Source organism: Miniopterus natalensis, chromosome 18, assembly GCF_054644295.1.
Source record: "Miniopterus natalensis isolate mMinNat1 chromosome 18, mMinNat1.hap1, whole genome shotgun sequence".
In the NCBI taxonomy this organism is placed as follows: Eukaryota; Metazoa; Chordata; class Mammalia; order Chiroptera; family Miniopteridae; genus Miniopterus; species Miniopterus natalensis.
In genome coordinates this window covers 38902426-38925141 of record NC_142098.1, presented here as the reverse complement: position 1 = coordinate 38925141, position 22716 = coordinate 38902426, and the positions used below count along the sequence as shown (strand labels likewise).

Genomic DNA, 22716 nt, shown 5'->3' with positions numbered 1-22716 from the left:
GACTCTAAAAAAAGGGCTAAAATCATGGGGCTAAGGGGTAACATTTCATGAAATTTTTAATGAAATTGGGAGAAGGACATGAACAGAGAGAAGGGTGATGTGGACAGGCTTGGGGACAGGGAGATGGGTACAGGGCTGGGCAGGGGGCTCTCCTCTTCCCCACAGCAACCCTCCCCCAATCATCCCACTGATGGGGAGGGAAGTGGGGAGGCGGAGCCATAAATATGTCCAGAATTCTGAAGAGGCAGAGGAGGGAAGTGGGGGTTGGAGGGGATCTCAGAGAGGGGGTAGGGGCAGGCCGGGGCCACCCTTGTCAGGGGGCCCTGGCTCCTTGGGTGGCCGAGGGGGCCCTGGGGGGTCCCCTGGCTTGCGGCCGTGTTTGCGGAAGTAGCGGTAGCGTTGGACGTAGGCCCGCACCAAGTTGCTCACCTTCACTGGGTTGATCTCCCCACTTTTGCTGTGGCAGATCTGGGGAGCAAGGGGCAGCTGCAGTCACTGCCAGCCCTCCAGGATCTGCCCATCTGGACTGCTGAGCACAGCTTGGGACTAGGATAGCAGTCATGCCCCCAATGTCAAGGCCAATATCCCTACTTAACCCTGGGTGCCAGTAGAACAGGCCCACGTGGGCCTGAGGAAATCTTCCAGACCCACCCACCATCTGCATACATCTGTCTGCACACGTCTGTCCATCTATCACGTCCTCCACCCACCTCTGTGGATCTGTCCCCTCTGGCCCACCTTGTGGACGGCCTTCCTCAGGATGTCCTTGTACTCCTCCTTGGTGATATCCTTCTTCTGATAGTAGGGTTTGATGGCCAGTTTCACCTCCTCCACCGCCCGTTCCTGCGTGTGCAGCTTCTTCAGATACTGGTGGGTGGTGACAGGGTGGGAAAGGAAACAGCAAAGGCCAGGTGAGTTCCTGCGGAACTCAGCCTCACCGCACCCCTGCCTGCCAGCGCAGCCTCTCCTGGGCCATTCAGCTACCCCTGGGGGTGGGAGTCCTGCTTAGGGTCTGTCTGCGCTCACCATGCTGTGGTCACCCCGGACCACAACGAGGGCTGGGTCTCTGAATGTCACTGAACATGTCCTCTAGGCTGGACTCTGGCCATCCCAGGTGGCCACAACCAGGACACGTGTTCCCTGCCCTTACAAAGTTCACAGTCCAGTGGGGAGACAGGGCTCTTCTAATCGGATTCTAGAAGACTTACTTTGATTGCAGCAGGAAGGTATGCAAGGCTTTCCGGCGGGGGAGTGGAAAGACCCAGCATGGGATTCACAACACTGCCCTGGCTGCTGAGTGAACAGCAGGGCTAAGGGGCACTGGGGTCTAGGACTGGCCAAGAGCACAGGGGAGGGGGGGTGAGGTGAAATGGCACGTTTGTGCTAGAATCCTGATTCCACCACCCACAGCCTGGATGAGGGACCAAACCCCTTTGTAGTTCACTTGTAAAATGTGGACAGTACTCATGGGATGGGCTGACGTGACGTGAGGCCACAGCAAGGAGCCAATCAAGGGGAGCTGTGGCTGTTCTGAGCTGTGGGGATAGGACAGGGAGCAGCTGAGAGGCCCCTAACCCCTGCCTCAGCCTCCACTGAGATCTTTGCAGAAGCCAGCAGATAGGATATCTCTAGAAGGAGGATGCATTCAAACCAGAGCCAGTTTCTCTGTTGTGGACTCCCCCTGGGCACAAGGGACAGTCACCCTAAGAACCAACCCTGGGGAGGTCGCCTTCCCAAGCCAGGGCTGAGGGAAGACGGGAACAGTAAACTGAGGCCTGGCAAGGGCAGGACACTCCAGACTTCAGGGCCAGGTCCTTGGACAATGACAAAAGAATGCAAACTATCTATGGAACTCCTGGGCCACTTCGGCAGTGCCACTGCTAGGAGGGCCACTGGCCACCCTGGAGAGTCCTCAGGCCTCCCTGACCCAACAGGAAGTGGGTTTCTAAGAGAAAGGGAGCTATCCTCCACAGCCATCTCAGATGTGGCAAGGAAAGACAATGGGCAGAGAACAGAGGAGGGCAGCCTCACTGGGACAGAGCAAGGGACCCACACTGTCCCTGTCCTATAGCCACGGCAGAGGTCATGCACCAGAGACCATCAATACCACTGTCTCTCATATGGGACTTTTTATGGGGTTTATTCTGCTTTCCTCTGGCACTGTACGTGAAGCATATAAATAAGGGTGGGCAATGCCATCCTGAGCTGACCAAAAAGGTAACAGCCCAAGGTCCAGGAGGAGGAGCCAGATGTACTGGAATAAAAACCTGTTTGTATTTGCCTAGCATCCATCCTCCCCCCAACCCTGCTCCCCGAGCCCCTGCTGTCTAGAAAATGCTTGTTTTTTGTCAACTACCCTTCCCCTGACACAAAAATATGAGAAAGGACGGAAGGGAGGGAGGGATCGATATCGGCAGCCAAGGGGTAGGCTGTCGTGGCTACATGCGTGTGTTTATATCCTTATCTGTATCTCTGTATATACACATATGTATACATGCACAAATATTTTTTAAAATCTGCTGAGCACGCATTTCCTATTTACCCATTAGAGTGACAGTTTAGATTCTTCCAATTTAACAACTTCAGTTTTTTTATTTAAGGCCCTATCTGCTGGTATCAGTCCCTGCCATTCTCCTTAGGCCCCTGAATCTCAGTATATGCTCCTATTCTCTGCAAAACTGTCACCATCAACCCATCTCTCCCAAGCCCAGCTCACCTTGTCTGTGTCCCCTCGTCCTTCAGAGCTGCTGCTGCCCTCTCTCTTGTCAGACGCAGCAGCCAGCCCAGTGGGGGTGGGAGGGGTAGAGCCACAGCCCCCCAGGGGAAGGCTGCCAGGGAGTAGGTAGCTGGAGGGGCCAGGGGGCAGACCCAGAGAGGTGGGCACAGGAGCTGGTGTCACCCCTAGACTGGAGGGTGGCTTTCGGTGGCTGAGGATCTGTGGAAGAGGTTAGAAGATAAATGACGGGAGGCGGAAGGAAAGATGAAACATGTACCCCTATTATTCCCACCCTGATTTCCAAATAATCCCAAAGGCAACAAGCTCCACTTCTGGCCAATCTTGCCCCAAGGCCTGCTGGGAGTTGTAGTTCCTCTCCTAACCCAAAGCAGGGGATAAGAGGAGGGGCTGCAGGAACTCTTTCCCTGGGGAGCCCACCTGGTTGGTGGCCTGGATCAGCTCCTGGGCTTTTGCTCGGCTTGCCAGATTGGCCTCTTCCATCTTGAAGAGAAGTGCAGTCACTGCAGGAGGTGGACAGTTGATGACAGGGAGATCGGGGTTGACAGATGAGACAGTGAACTTCACCTCTCCACCTGCTGCCATATCCTGCCCTGGGCCCCCTGGACAGGCCTTAAGGCCACAGGTTCAGAACTAAGAAAAGGGGGCCTCAGCCACTGAAAAAAACCACCCCACACCCCCAATGTTCTTGGGACTCGAGGTGTATGGTATTGGTGGGGGGGTGTGGCCAGGGCTACCCGGTGGCCGAAGTGAGCTTCTGTCTCCTGAGTCCCTGTAGCCATTCCTAGCCAATCCCCGCCACATCTGTGATCCGGCAGAGGCTACTACCATCCCCTAAGGGACACTGCTCCCTGCTTACCCCATTCTTTCTGGTCCCTCCACCAAGTCCATACCAGTCCACTTCTAGGAGGACTCTAGGACACGTCCCACTCCTCCAGCCTGCACTGAGCTGGCTGCCTTGCCCGTCTGCCTTGCTCTCTTCCACCACACCTGAAGATCTAGAAGCCTCCCGCATAGGCCCTGATCGGCCCTCACCCACCTGTGGCCCTCCAGTCCAGGTGACTCCATACCCATACTTTCCAAGGCATCCCCAATGCCTCCAAATCTGTCCCCACATGACCTCATCTTCCCTGATTCTTTCTGCCCATCTCAGACTGCCCTAGGGCCTCCCCAGGGAACACTCACAGGCCAGGACGCCACTGGTAGTGCAGTCCACACCAGGGGGCAGGTTCCAGGGCATGGGTGGGGGCAGCGTGGGCAGCTGGGAGACACGGGTAGCTGGCCCATCCTCCGCCCCCGAGTCACCGGCTGTGGACCCTGCACTAGGGGCGGTGCTTGGGGCAGCTGCGGCTGTGCTGGTGGCCGTGGTGGTGGCAGGCTGCTGCTCCTCTTCCTCCTCCTCCTCCTCCTCTTCCTCCTCCTCCTCCTCCTCTGCCCCACCTCGGACCCCAGCCTCCTCAGTGGCCTCTTCAGGCAAGAAGGAGACCTCAGGTGTCTTACAGCTGCTATCCACAGTCTGCGAGTCCGGCGTGAGGGCAGGGGCCGGAGGGGCTGCCTTGGGGGGTGGGGTGCTGGGGGCCTTGGCCGCCCGCTCTTCCCCAGACCAGGAAGTCTCCTCAGCTCCCTTGGCTCCCGCTGCCTGGCTACAGCTATCTGCCTTGGACTTCTTCAGTGTCACAGGGCCACCGGCGCCCCCGCTGCTGCCCCCACTGCGGATCTTTTTCCTGGTCTTGGATGGCTTGGTCTTTCCCTTGGTCCCCTTGGCTTTCTTGGCCCCAGCCTTGGCCTTAACCTTGGTCTTTTTGGGCTTGGTGCTGCCCGGAGCTGCTTTGGCCACCTCAGCAGGAGCCCGCTCATCAGGCTTGAGGAAGGGGGAGCGGCTCTCCCTGTCGCGACTAAACTTGACTCCAATGGAGCCCAGGCCAGCCGACGCAGCCTCCTTGGCCGGGGTGGTGCTGCTCACCCCCTCCCGGATCAGCACCGCCACCTTGGACTGCAGCTTTACCTTCCGGGAGGAGGAGGACGACGAAGACGAGGAAGAGCCCGAGCCGCTGCTGACCGGTGGCTTGGGCGGGGGCCCTGAGGAGGGCGCCGACTCCTTGGGGGGTCGGGCTTTCTTGGATGACCTGTCCCTGTCCCTATCTCTGTCCCTTTCCCGGTCCCGATCCCCCCCATCCAGTGCCTTCCGCCGTGATCCCTTGTCCCGGGAGGAGGAGGAGGCCGCCCCAGAGCGGCGCCGGTCCTTCTCGCTGCTCTTGCCACCCCGCTCCTCAGTGCTCAGTCCCTCCGAGTCGTACAGGACCTCGCGCTTGGGCGACGAGACAGGGACTGGTGAGGGGCCTCGGGGGTCGGACTTGTCCGGCCGGCCCACGGTAATGGTCCGCTTGATGGCGAAGAGATCGTGGTCCGTGAGGTCCTGAATGGAGGGTGGCACGGCCCCCCTGCGGCGGCTGTCACGCTCCCCGCCCAAGGAAGTCGAACCAGATGGCGGCTGCGCTGGCACCGGGGCTTTCTCACTGTCCCGCTTCTCACCCCTGGAACGAGACCGCTTCTTCTTTTTCTTGCTGCCGCCACCCTCCCGGTGCTTGCCTCGGTGCCGCTCGCGCCTGGAGGAAGATGAGGAAGAGGTGGCCGGGGGCGGGGAGGCCGAGCGCCGCCTCCTCCGCCGCTTCTCCCGGGACCTCGAGCGGCGGCTGCCCCCGCGGCGGCGGTCTGGGCTGCGTGAGCGGCGGCGAGCGGAGCGGGACCGAGAGCGGTGGCGGGTGGATGACGAGGCATGGGAGCCCGGCTTGCGGTCCCGGGAGCGGTGCTTCTTGGAGTCCCAGGGGGAGGCCGGGGTCGGTGGGGCGGGCGGTACACCCGCTGATGAGGAGGCGACCTCCTTGGCCTCACCGCTGCGCTTGCGCTCCCTTCGCGATTTTTTGCGGGCCGGTGGGCCGGCTGGAGTGGCGGGGGCCGGGGAGGGCGAGCGCTGGCGGTAGCGCTCTCGCCTCTGGGTCAGGATCTTGCGGCGGAGGTCCAGGCCGCCCCAGCGTGCATCGGTGGGGGGCTGCGCGGGGGGCGGTTCCCCCAGGTCCACCTGCAGGGCACCCTCACCATCCGACTCAGCGTGCAAAGACAAAAAGTCATCTCCCTCGGGGGCTCGGGGAGCAGGCGGCGGGGGTGGGGGCTGAGCCGTGGGGGCGGCTGGAGTTGCGGGCGGAGGGCGGGCTGCCCGACTGCTGGCCCGGAAGAGGGACAGCGCCATCCTGGGCTCCTCCTCGGGCTGGACGATCTCACCCTCCTCAATCTCTGAGTCACCAGGTGGCAGCAAGGGGGGCGGCAAGGATGCTCCACTGGCTGTCACCACCTCCACGGAGACCTTGCCTTCCCGACAGGCCTCCGCCTCGGCCCCCACAACGAAGACTCGCCGCCGGGTGGCGCCGTCCACCCGGGTGGAGTCCGCCTGTGGTGGTGTGCCAGGGGCTACAGTCGACTGTGGGGGCTGAGGGTCCGGGTGGGGGCTCTCATCACCTGGGAAGTCCTGGCTCAGGCTGTTGTCATCATAGATGCCTGCCAGGGTCTCAGAGATGCGGCTGATGCTCTGGGACAGGCCTTCCTCCTCCTCTTCCTCCTCCTCCTCCTCTTCCTCCTCCTCCTCCTCTTCCTCCTCAGGTGAGGGGGTCCCAGCCGATGAGCTGGGGTTGGAGCCAGTAGGCTCAAAGGGATCGTACTTCTGCTCCGGAGCGGAAGGTGGGGAATAGGCCTCGTCGGTGGGGTGGAAGGGGTCATAGATGTCAAATCGAGGGGCAGGCTGGGCTGGGGGGGCTGGGGGTGGTGGTGGGGGAGGAGGGGAAGGGGAGGACGATGAGGGGGAAGGAGAAGGTGAGGAAGATGCAGAGGAGGGGGCAGGGGGTGGGGCAGGGCCCCCGTCTCCGGTGCCCAAGGTGAGGAGGTGGCGGGTACAGGTGGGTTGAGAAGAATGAGACTGAGGAGAAACTGAAAAGGAACAAGGGAGACAGAGCTGTGGTCAGGTGCAGGTCCCTTCTCCCTGTCCCTCAGCAGAGGGTGCTGCAGGCGAACCACCACCCATCCATGCCTCCACGCCCCCATTCAGCACTCACTGCACCTGCAGGTTCTGCCCCAGTGCTTTGCGTGTCAACTCATGGGATGTCCCTAACAACTTCACACCATGGATACTGTGACCCGCGGGTCCCAGGAGGAAACTGAGGCACAGACAGCTGCGGTAGCTTTCCCAAGGACACACAGCTGGGAGGAGTCAGGGTGCAAACTTGGTCAGTGTGGCCTCCCAGCCTGCACCCCCATATCCTGAGATGGACACTGGCCCACAGCCCAAGACCACCCTGACTACTAAGGGCAAGCAATATTACCACAGAGAGTGCAAGCTGGGGCGGGAGAGTGGGGTTCAAACCTGACCACCTGCACGGCCACGCTCAGGCCTGTTGAGCTGGCTGCCTCTTGCGGGAGGCTATCCCATTTTATAGAAAGAATGGAGCCTGAAAAGGTGACGTTTCCTCTACAGAGCCAGGAAGGGGCAGAGCTAGGGAGGCCTGGCAGCCTGAGTCCCCACTCCGAACTCTTCACTGTGCAATAAACCCCACCCAAGGGGCTACATCAGCTCAGGACTCAAGAGACAACACTGACTGGTGACAGGGACAACCAGTGTTCACTCCTTTCTATAGGCCACCATGCTTTCCTACGTCACCTTGTCCACACTCCTGAGACCATGCTTTCTAAGCACAAGTCTCCGTGCCACAAGTCCTGCACCAGGACTCGGACACACATCAGAGTCCAGAGGCACCTCTGTCAAACCATGTAACTGCAAGGACCTGCCAGGGCAAAGACACCAGCACAGTTGTGTGGACAGTGCCAGGGAAGCACAGGGTTGGGAGGGCAGCTCTGGAACCACCTCCTGATCTGGACCCCAGGCTCCAGCCCTCCCTCGTGACCTGACCGTGGGCAAGTCACTCAACCTCTGTCTGCCTCAGTTTCCTCATCTATAAAGCAAGGGTTCGTGCATTCATTCAATACATTTTTATCCATCACCTATTTGTGCCAGGTGCTGTCTGGGGTACCAGGAATAGGATGGTGAACAAAAGAGACAAAAATCCCTGCCTTCAAGGAGCTCACATTTGAGTGGGGAGAGAAATATCAACGTGCCAAGCGCAGTCTGCCAGCGGCTGAGGGCTCTGGAGGGAAAAAGCAGGGGATGACGATGGGAGCATTCAGGCAGCACAGGTTGGACTACGTGAGCAGCTGCACAGAACCAGACCGTGCCTAGCACAGCGAGGACTGGGTGAGCATGGGCGCCTACAACTCTGCTTATTCTCACCATGACCCGAAGTATATGTCAGTCTACAGACTGGCGCAGTAAGGAAGCACAAGCTGTCTACCTCTTCACATGGCTTTTATGTAGAATTGGAATAAGGGTGAGTTTTCTTTTTCCCCCCTAAGTTCTTAGGATTTTCCAAATGAAGACCAAAAGAACACTTGGAATAAGGAAATAAAACGTAACCCCTGCAGACAACTACTAGATTCTATAGATCCCTAATATTACTTAAGGCCCAGGAGCCAAGTCCAGCCCACCATCTGATTTTGTAAATAAAGTTTTATTGGAACATTGTCCCGCTCATTTGTTTACTTATCCTCTATAGCTTCTAATTTAAAAAAATGAAATCACTTTTGTGGGCTTCTAAGAGTGTGGTGGGTCCTAGACACCATGTCCCCCAAACCTAACAGACAAGCCAAACTACAGCTATAAAAGAAGGAAACTGAACTGGCTCAGAGGATGACTGAGCCACAGTGGCTAGCAGCTGAACTGCTACATGTGCATCTTCCTGTCCTCTCTGCCCCTCCCCAAACATGTACATACATGCAAAAGGGAAGTTTGAAGCCAGGGTCTATTGGGGTCCCAAGGGCCAGTAGTAGCATCACCTGGGAACTGGTTAGAAATGCAAATTCCAGGGTCCCACCCTAGACCTGCTGAATCAGAAACCTGAGGGTGGACCAGCGACCTGGTGATTCTGATGCTCCCGGGCTCAGCACTGCATGTGGGGTCGGCGGCAGGTGAGCATCGCAGAAGTCAACAACTTGGGCTTTACACTCAGACACACATGGGCTTGGGGCTCAGGACCGCCAATAAGCAACTGGCTGTGCACCTTGAGCAAGCGATTGCCCTCTCAGCCTTTTCTCCCCTAGAAGATGGAGATGCTAAGAGGGCCCCCTCCTGGGAGACAAGTTACACTGACAGGTAGAATCCTGGACACTAAGGAACCCCCCCCACCCCCACCCCCAGTGCTAACTGCTCCCACATGGTAGCATCACATTGGTTCTTACTTAATGTCTTTCTGCATGTACATGCAGCATTTACTATGGTGTAATAGAAAAAAAGACGCTAAAATTAAGAATCTGTCTAAACAACACAATCATCACAACTGTTCCATCTAACGAGAGCTGATGAACACAAAACCAAGGCCAGCCACCTTCCCAGCTCTGGCCTGGCCACACATACCCGTTTTGCCCGTCCTCCAGGCCCTGAGACGAGGCAGCAGGCTAGGCACTGGCAGGGGAACTGGATCCCGGTCCCCGATGCGGACCTCGGCCACCAGTTCCAGCATGTCCTCGCTTCTGCAAGACAGAAAGAGCAAGTGAACCTTAGGGGTGCTCCCAGCTCCCACGCCAAGGCCTCTCCCATTCCAGCTACCCAACTACTCACTCGCCAGGCCGCAGGTCCAGGTGACTGGGAACCCAGGTGTCTGGGGGATCCAGGACGCTCACCAACCCTGCCAGGAAGCTGTCTGCAGCCATGTCCAACACCTGGAGTAAGAAGGAAAGGCTCTAGCCTGACCCTGATCATGTGAGGACCCACAAATCCCATTTCCCCAGCTCCTAACCTCTCAAGAACGCAGACAACTAAGACCCCAAGAAGACAAAGGGATTCAACCAATTCCCTCATCCTGACTGCTCCCAGGACACAAGACCTGGCCCCCAGACCCAGGAGGCTGGATCCCCAACCCCATCTCCCCACCTCAGGGATCCACGCCCAGGGCCTGTCCTCCTCTGCCCCCTCCTTACTCACAGCAGCCGTGTCAGTTCCCCCTGACTCCTGGGATCGGGACTCTGACCGTGGGCTCTGGCAGCGCCTCCATCGAAGGCCATGACACCTAGAGCCATCTGGAGAGAGATGTGCATGAAGGATTGGGGACAGAGGACTAGACGCAGAGACCTTGTAGGGCAGAGGAAAGAGGAGCCCGCCCTCGCTCTTGACAAGGGAACCAAGCTCCTGCCTGCTCTCCCAGCCTCCATTCACCACCTCCCAAGTTGGGTCCCAGAAGGACTTCCCCGACATCCTTCTGAGGCTCCAACTCTCACCCATTTGTCCTCCTAGCTGCCCTCAGGATAAAGTCCAGACAAATCATCTCGGCATTCAAGCCAGGCTGTGATCTGGTCCCCATGAACCTCTACTGCCTCCCCTTTCACCCCCTGCCCACCAGCCCCTAAGAACCACAACTCAGTCCTGCAATGCCCCTGTGCTATGCACCTGCTGTTGCCTCTATCGGGCTCTTTTTTACCAGACAACTCTAATATGTTCTTAGAGACTCAGTTCACCTGTCACCCCCTCTAGGAAGCCTTCTTGGACCATCTCATCCATGCTAGCCCAGCTGGGCCTCCTGCCCTCAGGGTACCACAGGCTACCTCTGTGCTGCAACTGTCTCCCCTCCACCAGACTGTGAGCGCCTCCAAGGCAGCTTCAGGGGGTTCGACTCATCTTTAGCTCCCATGCCAGCACAAGGGTGGCACCCAGGAGACCTCAGAAAAGTATGTGAATGAAATTGGGATAAAGAATACAGAGATGGGCAGGGAGCTAGGAGGAACCAGAACCCATCATACCTTTATCATTCGCCAGATCCCCCTGCAGGGAACTTCCCACAGCCTGCTGAATGGCCCGCTAAAGAAAAGATGGGGGTGGAGGGGGTGGAAAGAAAGGGAGGCAGTCAGGGGACTCGTGCAAATGGTCACAAGCTCTGCTCCTGGGAGACAGGCATTCTAGACACCCTACAACCAGACGCAAACCCTTCAGAGGAGCCCAAGAGTCTAGGCCCCCAGCCCCTCCTCCCACTAGAGCCCGAGTCAAATCTGGATTCTCAGCTCCTCCCTCCTTTGGCCCCAGGTGGCTCTCAGCCTCACCAGAATAAAGGCAGTAGGAGAAAGTGTGGGGTCTCTGTCTGGTGGACCATCGCCCCTATCCTCGCCCGACTCCTCTGTCTTCCCTCGAGACTCATCTTCTTCCTCCATGGTCACCTGGTGGTTGAGGGGGTGAGAGTGTGGAGTGTGGGCCGGCAGGGCCTGGGGGGGTGGGGGGTGATGTGTGTGTCTGTGTGTGTGTGCATGTGCACACGGGGATAAAAGCAGAGAACAGTCACGAAGAAGACCTCAAGGGCCTCCAACGTTGCCTCAATCAGCATCCTCTTCAGCATCCCTCCTCTCCCCCACCTCGCTTCTGTCCTTGGGAGTGCACCAGGTTCAGTGCAGACACCAGAAGGAGTAGAGCAACTCTCTTCCCTCGGCTGGATTTCAGCTGCCTCCTCTCTCAAAGGGAGGCCTTTCCAGCCTCCTATTTCAACACCCCGCTCCCCAGATCCCACGGCTTCCACCACAACCCAACTTAAGACCTCATGGCCCACCCTCATGGGATCCAACCCAATGCCAAGATTTTTTTCTGTTAAGTTGTGATTTCAAATAGTGCGCTCCATAGTCTCATGCACGCACCTTTCCTAAAACAAGATATGTGCCAGAATGCCAGGTGTCCCTCAAACACAACGCAACTTCCTAAAGCATCATCAATTTCCCTCGATGGTGAGGGACGAAAACTATTTACATACGTAATGTAAGATGGAACTATGACACTGTGATTTACAAGACCTGTGTGAGATGTAAACACTAATTTCAGAAAGGCATGCCGTCCACCAGGCCCCACCGGGACATGGCCTATGGCCTATCTGCACACTGCACAAAAGCATGGCTGAAGCCTTTGCGATGTCACAAAAACTCTTAGACTACACAGAGGTTGAAAGGCCATCCTTCAGACTGGCGGTTGTCTTCCTTAGGGCTTCAAAAAATAGGAATATTTCAGTTGTAGGCTTCCCTCTAACCATGAAACCTGCTACTATGAAACAATACCCAGCCTCAAATTTCCTAGAAGGCTTCAAACCCCTAACCCACAATTCGGGGTGCTTGTCTGAACATGGCACAATCAGAGTCTGTACCTCAAGGAACAGCGGCGAGAACTGAAGAGTTGCTTCTGCCACAGTTTGCTCAACCCCAGTGCTCAGTACAGAGTAACAATAATTATCATATTATTATTGGCCTTTAGGACCCAGTTTTCCCTCACACCTGTCTCCCCCTTTCCCCACTGCATGCCTGCAAAGAAAAGACCTCTGCCCTGGTCTGCTTCTGACCAGATTTTCAAGCTTTGCCAAAGCTCCCCCATGCAGCTTCCCAGCTCTCTAAGAGCCTGAGGCTCCTTCCCTAACTCCCCATTGACACCCGCCCTGATAAGGCCCTAAGGACAGTTCCCAGCATCTCCAGGGGGGGAAGCACAACCTACCATGACTGTCACATAACAGAAGCTTAATCAAGACCTGCTGACTACAGACACAGATCCCAAACCCTCTGTGGGTCCAAAGATACTCCCTTGCCCATTCAGACATGCTCCAGGCTCTGCAGACACACATACCAATGGCTTCTTAAATTTTTTTGACATGAGAAGGCTCTGCAGACATTGATTCCCCCTGATAACAGTATAGTGCTTCACAAATAGCTTGTTATAAAAAGTAAATAGAACACAGTAGAAAATTCTTCACGATATGTGCAAGTAGTAATGGGACATGGGTATTAGTAAATATATGTTGGTAGGTACTGGGTCTCAATGAAAAATGTATTTCTTACTGTAGATCAAGGTCAAAAGAGTTTGAAAAGCACTGCACTATATGTCTAGGTGACCCTATAGACTTTCCCAGACTAACGTGGACTAATTCTAACTCTCTAGAGCGTAATGCAGACTTTTAAAACATTTTTCATTTGAATTACCTTCTAAGGTGCAAGTATATTTGAGTTCCGTGTATTTCCCAATACTCTCCTTTGTCTTATTCTCCATCTGATTATCTGGCCCAAAAAGGCATTCGAATTTGCTCCAGGCATAGAAACTGCATGCACTCTTGCAGGTACACTCAAAGCCACGGAGATGGATCCAGGTCCTTCTAACTGCCCCCAGCCTCCTGTCACTCAGACTAGACACTCCCCAGACGTTGAAGAGCCATCGAGGCCTTTCAGCACATCTCAATATTTGCCTCCCTCCCTTGGTGGGCACATCCCACCCCTAAAAGACTTCCTAACCCAGGAACAGTTCTTCCAGGTCCGCTAAATGGCCCCAGACCCATGTAGGTGACTGGCATCCTCAGGTCAGTCCATGTAGACACTTCCCAGCCCCAACAGACATACCCCAGAGCTACAGATGGCTCTGCAGATAGTCCTCAGCTTTTGCAAACCTCCTTCACCCCTGGGACATATCTCAAGATCTCAAGATGGCCCCAGAACCCTCTGAACAGACCCTAGCCTCCGGTCAGCCCGAAAAGACGATCAACAGTGCCTACAGAAATGGCCCAAGCCAGCTCTATGATGGAGGGCAGGCGCCAGTCTCGGTCCAGGCCCTGTGGACGTCGCCAGTTCTCACGGGGACGCCCCGCAGATGCCCCCGGCACCCACAGACGCGTCCTGGGGCCTTGAGAGGGCCCCCCGTTCGGCGCCGGGTTCCGCCGCCGGGGCCCTGCTAGAGGCCGCCCCGCTAAGCCCTTCAGGCCCCGCGGCGTGTGGGGAGGACCGCAGGACTACTAGCGACCGACTCCGCCCCGCCCACCCCGATAGGCCCGAGCCCCGCGGCCCGGACCACGGCCGCCATCTTACCCCGCCGCTCGGGCTGCGGCTCCGGCCCCGGCGCGGGGCGGGGCGGGCTAGGGAGGTTCGCGAGCAGAGGGAGGAGCGGGGCGGAGCTAAAGCGCCGCCGAGCTTGCCGGGACTTCAAGTACCGTGCACGGTGCCGTAAAGGCTGGTGGGAAGGCTCCGGACTCAGTTTCCCAACAGTCAATGGGGCACCTGGGCAGAGGTGCGCGCGACGCACGCCGGGAGGCGTAGTCCGCACGCCACCTCCCTCACGCGGGGACAGCATGGAGGTGAAAGGTGAAGTAGGCGGGGTTGCGGCAGCCCGCGAGGAAGCCCCACAATGCCCTGCGCGCGCGCGGAAAGCGCTGAGGAACAGGAAGTGACCTAAACACACTTCGCCCGAGAGATGCAAGGGAATTGTAGTTCTGTGGAGTGGGCAGTAGGAAAAAAAAAAAAGCTGCATTGCCTACAAGTTGCCTCGCCTACAGTCTGGGGAACTCAGAATCCCGATCCCCCAGTCCCCTCTAAATTTAGAACCAAGAAGGCCAGCCCAAAGCCTCCTTATTTAGGATAGAAAAGTCCAAATCCCTATTCCTCTCACTCGGCAGAGGAGTTCGGACTCCCATTTCCCTGCTCCCTGCGACTCGGGAGTCCGAGCCCACCTCCTTCCTTAGATCCAGGAGTTGGGCCCTCAGACCATTTCTGGTCTCAAGCTCGTACCTTACATGAACACAAGTGTTCCGGTTCCCCACCCCAATTCCCTCGCGATCAAGAATTCTGGGTTCCCAGCCCCTCCAACCCCTGTACCCAAGAGTCCGGGCCCTCAACTTCCTCCTTTACGGGACATAAGTAGTCCTAGTAATAAGGAATCCCAGATCCCCTCCTCTCCGGGATACAGCAGCCCAGGCCTCCAGTCCCATTCTCTCCTAAGGACCCAGGAGTCAGGGCCGTCAGCTTCCTCCTCCTTCACACACTCAGAAATCCTGGCTCTGCTTTTCATGACCCAGGCGTCCCCGCTAGGGCGAGCTGGCTCATGGATCAGGAATGCAGTGATCTCACGGCCCCTCCCTGCCCCGTTACTCGGCTGTCCTCCTCCAGGGCCCCAACTCCCCTCCCAGTCTGTCTTCCGCTTGGTTGGGACAGCGGGAACCGGAAGCCTGGGTCTCTCAGCGGGCGGAGACTACGATATCCAGCCCAGACGCCCGGGTCGGGAGCTTGGCTAGGATCCCAGGACGGAGGTGGAGCTTCCCCTCAGGACCGGCTCTTTTCCTCGGAGCGCGCCTATATACGGCCGCGCGCGAGCCGGCGGGCGCCACCTACTAGATCAAGGCCTCGGGGAGGGTACCCTGAGAAGCTGTATCGCGGAGTTCCTTATTTGCATAGCCCCTCCCGGAACGATCTTTCCCACCCGTCCGCCCAAAGAATGAGAGCTTGTATTAGCATAGCTCCGCCCCCAGACGACCAGCCAGCCCAGAGCGCGTGGCGCCGCTCGGCGTGAGCGCAGTTCCCTTATTAGCATATCCCCGCCCCTCTCGGAATTCCCCCTCTCAGGGAACGTCGTTCCCCGGCCCTTATTAGCATAGCTCCTCCTTTTCCCTGGCCTTCGCTCCTCCTGAAGTGCACCGAGACTCGCGCCCTTCCCGCCGCAGCTCATGATTATGCAGTAGACCTATTAGGGTGGCCCGCCCCCAAGCCCCGCCCGGCTCCCCCCCCAGGCTGTAGCGGCAGCGGCGGCAGTGGAGGCGACATGAGCAGCGGGGCGGCGTCCGGGACGGGGCGGGGGCGGCCCCGGGGCGGGGGGCCGGGACCCGGGGACCCCCCACCCAGCGAGACACACAAGCTGGTGGTCGTGGGCGGCGGCGGCGTGGGCAAGAGTGCGCTGACCATCCAGTTTATCCAGGTAGTGGGCCCTCACCCGGGGGGTGTCCCCGGGGCCCAGAACGTAGCTCTTGGGGGGAATCCCTGAGACCCAGATTTCCCCTCCATCCATCACTGAGACCCTCCCGTGAGGCCCTCTAATCTTAAAAATTCCCCTCAGAATGTGACCCTGAGCCCCCCAGGACCTCCACCCTCTTACATGAGGGACCTCCCTCCTATACTCACGTCCAGAGACTCACAGTCCCTCCCCCAGGAGACTCCCCTCCCCTGCCGACCTGACCCTGAGCATCTCCTGGGAGCATTTTAAATCCAAGAGTCACCCCATTCAGACCCTAAACCCTCTCCTGTGCCCCCACCTCTGTAGATGCCACTTCCCCTCACCCTGAGCCCCATCTCCCCCAAATCCCAGACCCCAGCTTCCCCTCTGAGCTGCCCTGAGCCTAACTGGAGAACGCCTGTGCCCAAAGCCCTTGAGATGCCCCCAGACTGGATGCTTGGCCCCTTCAAGGACTCTCCCCCAGATTCTAGAAATTATGCCATGCTTCACCCAAGGCCCACCTGGGACCACCCAGTTCTAAGACAGGTACCCTCAGACCCAAGAGAGTTTTAAAAGGTCCTGTCCCTTGGTCATTCCAGAGGACTCTAAGACCTCAAGTTCTGGGGCTCCCCCATCCCACCAGACCGACCTCCACCCTCCCCAAAGGAAAACCAACCTCTCCTGAATTTTCCACTCTGACTCCCTGAGCCCCTCTCAGAAACCCTGGCTAGCCCCCAAATAGTCTCCATAGAAGCCCCCAGGTTCTTGACACCCCCAGAAATATCTATTCCCGAGGAGTGTCTCTGACCCCATAAATGCACGTCAGGGTCTCTAAGACTCTAGACATACACCTCTGTCTATTACAAACCTACCAAAGGCGCCCAAATTACCTTCAGGCTTTCCCCCAGGTCTCACTCCTCACTCCTGAGGTCCGCTGAAGACATCCCCTTAATCCCTTCAGGGCTTGGTCCCTACGCCCTCCCTCTAGGACAAGCCTTCACCAAGCACCCCCCCCACACACACACACCAGACAGGATGCAGCCCTAAGACCCCCAATTGCTAGATCACCCCTTCTCTACTGAAAATCCACCCCTGCCCAGGAAACCTCCACCCCATTCCCAAGGGAAACCCTCCCGCCTCAGAGAAACCCTAGAAAGGTGTCTGCTCCTGAGATGATACTGCAGAGGCCCCTGGGCCCCAGACCCCTCAAGGGACTAGCCAGCACCTGCCTGCATGGGAGCCCCTGCCTGAGTAGAGAAAAGCCCCCTAGCCCTGGGCCCCTTGTCCCAGGGGCAGAACTGAAGCTGGTCAAAAGCCTGGCTGGAGACAGGCGGGACCCAGGCAGGAAGGGAGGGGCCCAGCCTGCGGGAGGGGCAATTTCTCCAAAGTTGGATTGGAACCCAGACCTTCCCCTGGGAGGAGACACTAAAAGCCAAAAGTGGCCCAAGAAGGCGGAGGAGGGGAAGAGGAGGAGGAGGGAAAACAGGACGAAGAAAACGGGGAGGGAGAGGGAGAGACAGGCAGCATCTGGACAACACAGCTCCCAATAGCTGAGCACCTACTATGTCCAGGTGATGTGCTAAATGCTTAGATGTTAATGGATTTTCCCTGAATCTCACATTAATCCACAAACACTGGATTAAATGTAGTGCTATTTTTACCCTCATTTTCTAAATGAGGAAACTGAGGTTCGGAGAGGGGAAGTGATTTGTCCAGTGCCACACAACCAGGAGGTAATCACGACATGGGAGATGTACTTTATACCAGAAAGAGAGAGAGGTCCAGGAGAGCCTCGGAGACTGGGGACTAGGGGCGGCAGAGGGAGGGACAGAAAGCCAGAAAGAGAGTCAAAGGGGGGGGGACACAAAGACCCAGAGGGGGGGAACAGAGAAAGGTGGGCCCCAGGGATAGGGCTACGTCTTCTTTTCTGGGGCAGTAGAGTAACGGTGTCCTCTCCCCACCCCACCAGTCCTACTTCGTTTCTGACTACGACCCCACCATCGAAGACTCCTACACAAAGATCTGCACTGTGGACGGCGTCCCCGCCCGGCTGGACAGTGAGGGGGGCAGAGTGGATGGGGGGTGGTGGCGGGGCCGAGGGCACGTGGGGATGGCTAGGGGGAGCCTTGTCCACATGGTAGCCCTCTCCCCATCTCTGTAGTCCTGGACACTGCGGGCCAGGAGGAGTTTGGCGCCATGCGGGAGCACTACATGCGCGCCGGGCATGGCTTCCTGCTGGTGTTTGCCATTAACGACCGGCAGAGGTGAGAGGAGCAGGGAGGCGGCGGAGCAGGGGGGACGGTGCTGAGCGGCTGCACCTCACCCCTCTGCGCTTCACCTGTAGTTTCAATGAGGTGGGCAAGCTCTTCACGCAGATCCTTCGCGTCAAGGACCGAGATGACTTCCCCATCGTGTTGGTCGGGAACAAGGCAGATCTGGAGGCACAACGCCAGGTCCAGGCCCCGGGCTCCATCGCAGCCTGGGAGGCACCTCCCACCTCTCCGCACCAGCATCCTCCTCTAGCTGGGTGATCCCGCTCCTAGTGTAACACACACACTTCACCAGATGTGCTGCCCCCAAGTCTAGCCTTCTGAGCTCCCAGGAGAGGTGGCTGGGTGGGAAAAGGGCTCCTCCCCGCCCCCAGGTCAGCCGGCCTTGACTCTGCTCTATCCCTGCCTCATGAGTTCCCACCTGAACCCTTGCACCAGCCTCCTGCTTCCCTCTTCCAGTCCACCTCCTAGTGGGTCCTGCTGCCCCTGCCCCTGCCCCTCCCCTGCTCCCAACCCTCCATGGCTCCCCATTGCCCCTAGGGAAAAAGCCAGCTCTTCCCTGGTGCTGGATGCCCATCATGGTCTCGTCCCTTCCTTTCCCTGCTCCCTCCACTTCCCCCTACACACACACAGACTATGGGGTTGCATACAGAACACATTTTTTAGATTAAGCCTCTGGGGATTTCCGACTTTGGCTGCTTGGTTTGGGCCTCTGCTGGGAACACCCTGGTTTCTTTGCCTATTATTTAACACTCAGGAGGGCAACCATCTGTGCAGCCTCCCCTGACTCCTCAGATGGAGCCAAGCCTCCTCGGCATCCTATCCCATGATCTCTGGAACTTTCCCTTTCCTCTTGAGCCCCGCTATGTGTACCCCCCTTCCAGCACACAGTGTGTTCTTCTGCCTCCCCACTGACACCCACCCTGAGTGTAGGGACCTGACACCCCCGTGTCCCCCCAGGTGCTCCGATCTGAAGCCAACACATTCAGTGCCTCCCACCACGTGGCCTACTTTGAGGCCTCGGCCAAACTGCGTCTCAACGTGGACGAGGCCTTCGAGCAGCTGGTGCGGGCTGTGCGGTGAGTGGAGCACCCTTCCTGTGATCCTTGTCCCCAACCCCCGGGGCCAAAACTCACCAGCCTCTTCCCACAGGAAGTACCAGGAACAAGAGCTCCCGCCCAGCCCTCCCAGCGCCCCCAGGAAGAAGGGCGGAGGCTGCCCCTGTGTCCTCCTGTAGCCCGCGTGAGAGGCGCCTCCAGCACAAGCTCTAGGGACTAACTGCCCTGCCGAGCCTGTTTCCCCACCTGAGCCTCCAGGATACACTACACCCCCACCCACAATTCCTGGCCTTGGGGCCATTGCCACTGTGTGCCTTCTGCCAACGCCTCCTTTCCCCACCCAAGCCCCTGGTGGGGGTGAGGGGCTCCCGGGCATCCACCCGGGTCACTGCTGTATATAACCCTACCCCAGAGAAATAAACGTCACTGCCAAAGTCAGGGAGTGCTTTCGTGGAAGGGCGAAGGGCGAGGGGAGGTAGGGAAACTCAGGGTATACACATTAAAGCCTCGGCGCACCCAGAACCACTGGCTGTAGAACCCTTTGCTTGGTGGAGGGCAGGGGCCATAGAGAACAAGGTGAGCCAGGCGTCTGGACCCCCCACTTACCCTTCAACAGGGCCATTCCACCCTCTCCTGTTTCAATGGGCATTTCTTAGGAGGAGGTTTAATGTTTGAAAAAAAATTTTTTTTTCTGGAACATTCTAGAACTACATTGTTCGATATGGCAGCCAGAAGCTACATGTTACATGTGGCTGGTGGCTATCCTAACGGACGGGGCAAATATGCAACATTCCCACTGTAGAAAGGTCTGGCAGTTGTTCTAGAAGGTTCCAGCCTTTGAGACAGGTAACTGCTACAAACCCTGCCCACCCACCTCCCATCTCCAATGTATATTTTGAAAGGGCTTTTGGCGGGAGGAGAAAGGGACAGGTAGACAGAATGGCATCCGAGCAGCCAGCTGGCAAGTTCTCAGTTACAGAAAGTTTCCAATTGGGCTTACGTCTGAGTCTAAACCCTGAATCCAATTTCGGGCCAGTGTGGACACGCCCCATCTGAGCCTCTCTCCTGGGAGCGGCTGAAGTGTGGGGGATCTTGACGCTGTCACAAATAAGTTGTCAAGACTCCTCCTCAGTGCGGAAAACTTTGATTCCCCAACATTCAACCCACAACCCTAAACCTGTGCTCTATTTGCTAAGCTGGAAGGCTGGAGCCAGAATGAGAGACCACTCAGCCACCTCCCAAGCCCACTTCACAGGCTTCTGTGAACCCCAACACGTACTCAACACACCAGGCCAGAAACCTCAACCAGATGTCCCCAGGCCCTGGAACATTGCCCACCACCCTATTAACCAGTCAATGATCTGTTGTCCCTACACCCACATCTAAGTGTCACAGACTCTTGGCCCCAAAATGATCCCCTCACACCCACCCAGAAGCCACTTCCTAGAGCCAGGGTAGATTAGGGTCCTGCATGGGCCCTGGCAGTGGGCTGCCTGAGTTCAAATCCAGCTCTGCCACCTCAATCCAGTGCCTGTCTTTCAACTGTAAAATGTGGGTGACCACAGAGCTACTTCCCAGGGTAAGAGGCCCTGAGGAGCCAGTGTGCACACAGGGGACGAGCACAGTGCCTGGGACATACTAAGTGCTCAGTCTCAATGACCGAGGCCCTGTGTTCTCCTGCCCCAGAACCATGAATGTCCCTCTGTATTCCCGATGAGAACAATGATTAGCTGAATATCCCTTTCCGGGTTTCATTATCACAGAATCCTTGGCCTGGGTTCAACCTTCCGCCCTGGGAATAAGTGTGGCTCAGATGTATTGTACCGCAAGATCACTCGCCCTCCCCCAGAACCTCTGCTCACCAGAGGCCCACCTCTGCTGGGCACCGGGGAGGGGGGTGATGGGGGGGTGTGTTTCTAGCAGTTTCCAGACAAGAGCTGACACCTCCACCTAAGTCCCAGCCAGCAGTGAGGCATGCCCCTAGCACAAGGTCTGCATTGCCTAACAGTGCCAAGTTCTTGGCCAGAACACTGCTTCTTGAAGGACCAAGATGCACTTTGAGAAGCTGATGAAAGCTACCATTTGCCCCCAGAACAAGGCACACATAAAACCCACACAACTGGCGGGCCATTTTTGGAAGGTTCGCGGCCACCACCATTCCAAACTCATCAGAGAACTGCAAGGAGGCTGGGATGACCTAGTTGGCATCTCCCTAGGTACGTGTGTACACCCGTGAGTCTCTGGTTCCTGCCACCCCCTGGGCTCCGGCGGACCCTGTAAATGACTGCCAGTCTCTCCAGGTTCTGATGTCCCTCTCTATCCATCTTTGTTGTCCTGTCTCTCAACCCTTCTTGCCATCTCTTGGACCTGGGACAAACCTCTTGGTGTCTCCTGCTATGGTTAGCAGGAGCTAGGTGCCAAGCAGTGCTGAGTGCTTCAAACACGTTTCCTTCAACTTGACAAAAGTCCATTTTACAGATGACAAAGCTGAGGGCGGAAGGCTATTTTTCAACTTGCCCAGTTAGTGCTAGAGCTGAGATTTAGTTGGGGCAGTTGAATTACAAAGGCCGACCACAAGGTTATTCTAACCCCACTGTCCACCTTCTGACAGCTCCATCCCCTTTCTATCCCAGAACTCTTGACCTGGGACAATGCTGATCCTGGAAACTTTCAAAGCCGATTTGACATCCATCCAATTCAGAACCTTGAATGTGCCACTCCCTCTGAGGCTCTGCTCCCAACATCCCACAGGCCATGGTTCAAGGACACTCACAGTACATTCTCAAAGCTCTTAATGGATTAAGATGATCCTAGAAAGTCTGCAGTCCATCACTCCCATTATGGATCTCGAATGTTACTAGCCATTCTGTGAAATCAGGGCTCTGCAATCAACATTGGTGATGGTCTAGACAACACCCAAGGTTCTAGAACAATGGAGGTTCTTCTTCAATTTCACCCGGGAAAGAGACTAAGATGCAGATATCTACCCTGAAATCTCACTGGGTCTCTACCCACCGACCAGCCATCCTCAATGCTGACCCCAGGATTCTGAAACACCAATAGCTCATCTTTGCTGACAAGTGTCCAGGCTCTAGATCGGCTTACTCACTGCCTTACAGGCTGGGTTCTAGAATACTGCCATCTTAACTTGAATGTGCATTCGAATCCTCCCAGGAGTTACTAAAAAGTGGGTTCTGATTCAGTAGATCTGAGAAAGAACCTGAGTCTACATTTCTAGCAGTCCTGGATCATAGTGAGGCTCGAGAATACAGAATCCATCCTCACCTCTGGTGCCGGCCTCCAAAATGCCAGTCCACTCGTGATCTTGTGGTTTCAGGGTTCAAGAACACAGAAACCCTTCCCAAGCCTAAATTAGAGAGCCAAGGAAAGCTGGTCAACTCCTCACACCTGTCACTGCCTGAACTGGTTTAAAAATACATCCAGCCCTGGCTGGGTAGCTCAGTTGGTTAGAGCATCATCCTGGTAACCCAAGGTGGCGGGTTTGATCCCTGGTCAGGGCACTTGCCCGGGTTGCAGGCTCGATCCCCAGTTGGGGGCATGCAGGGGGCAGCTGATCAATGACTCTCTCATCATTGATGTTTCTATCTTTCTCTCTCCCTTCCTCTCTGAAATAAATATTTTTAAAAACAAGAAACATCCAAAAACTCCCACACTTTCCCCTTCACAACGTGGAGCTAACCACCTCTCCCTGAGTGTATGCTGGCTCTCCTCTACAAACAGGTGGCAGAAACAATGGTGTTAGATGACAAGGAAATCTCATGACCTCCTTGCTCTCTCCCT

General features: G+C 56.8%; 2 protein-coding genes across 3 annotated transcripts; one reads left to right on the top strand and one right to left on the bottom strand.

Moving 5' to 3' along the window:
* Window positions 1-38: 38 nt before the first annotated feature.
* On the bottom strand, window positions 39-13733 carry SCAF1 (SR-related CTD associated factor 1). 2 transcript variants are annotated; one of them, XM_087826836.1, is made up of 11 exons: window positions 13697-13733; window positions 10922-11035; window positions 10625-10682; window positions 9813-9907; window positions 9450-9550; window positions 9246-9361; window positions 3920-6712; window positions 3155-3237; window positions 2717-2935; window positions 739-867; window positions 39-468 (listed from the first exon to the last, which is right to left on the bottom strand). In XM_087826836.1, the coding sequence occupies exons 2-11, from the start codon at window positions 11027-11029 to the stop codon at window positions 277-279; spliced, it is 3894 nt and encodes a 1297-aa protein (XP_087682962.1). In that variant the 5' UTR covers window positions 11030-11035; window positions 13697-13733; the 3' UTR covers window positions 39-276. The 2 variants fall into 2 exon arrangements, with proteins under 2 accessions (XP_087682962.1, XP_087682963.1); XM_087826837.1 differs by lacking the exons at window positions 10625-10682; window positions 10922-11035; window positions 13697-13733 and having other exon boundaries at window positions 9809-9896.
* A 1686-nt stretch (window positions 13734-15419) lies between these two features.
* RRAS (RAS related) lies at window positions 15420-19351 on the top strand. Its single transcript, XM_016205946.2, has 6 exons — window positions 15420-15572; window positions 17557-17644; window positions 17749-17851; window positions 17932-18040; window positions 18818-18936; window positions 19010-19351. Exons 1-6 carry the CDS (start codon window positions 15420-15422, stop codon window positions 19092-19094), a joined length of 657 nt encoding a protein of 218 aa, XP_016061432.2. The 3' UTR covers window positions 19095-19351.
* Window positions 19352-22716: the final 3365 nt, after the last annotated feature.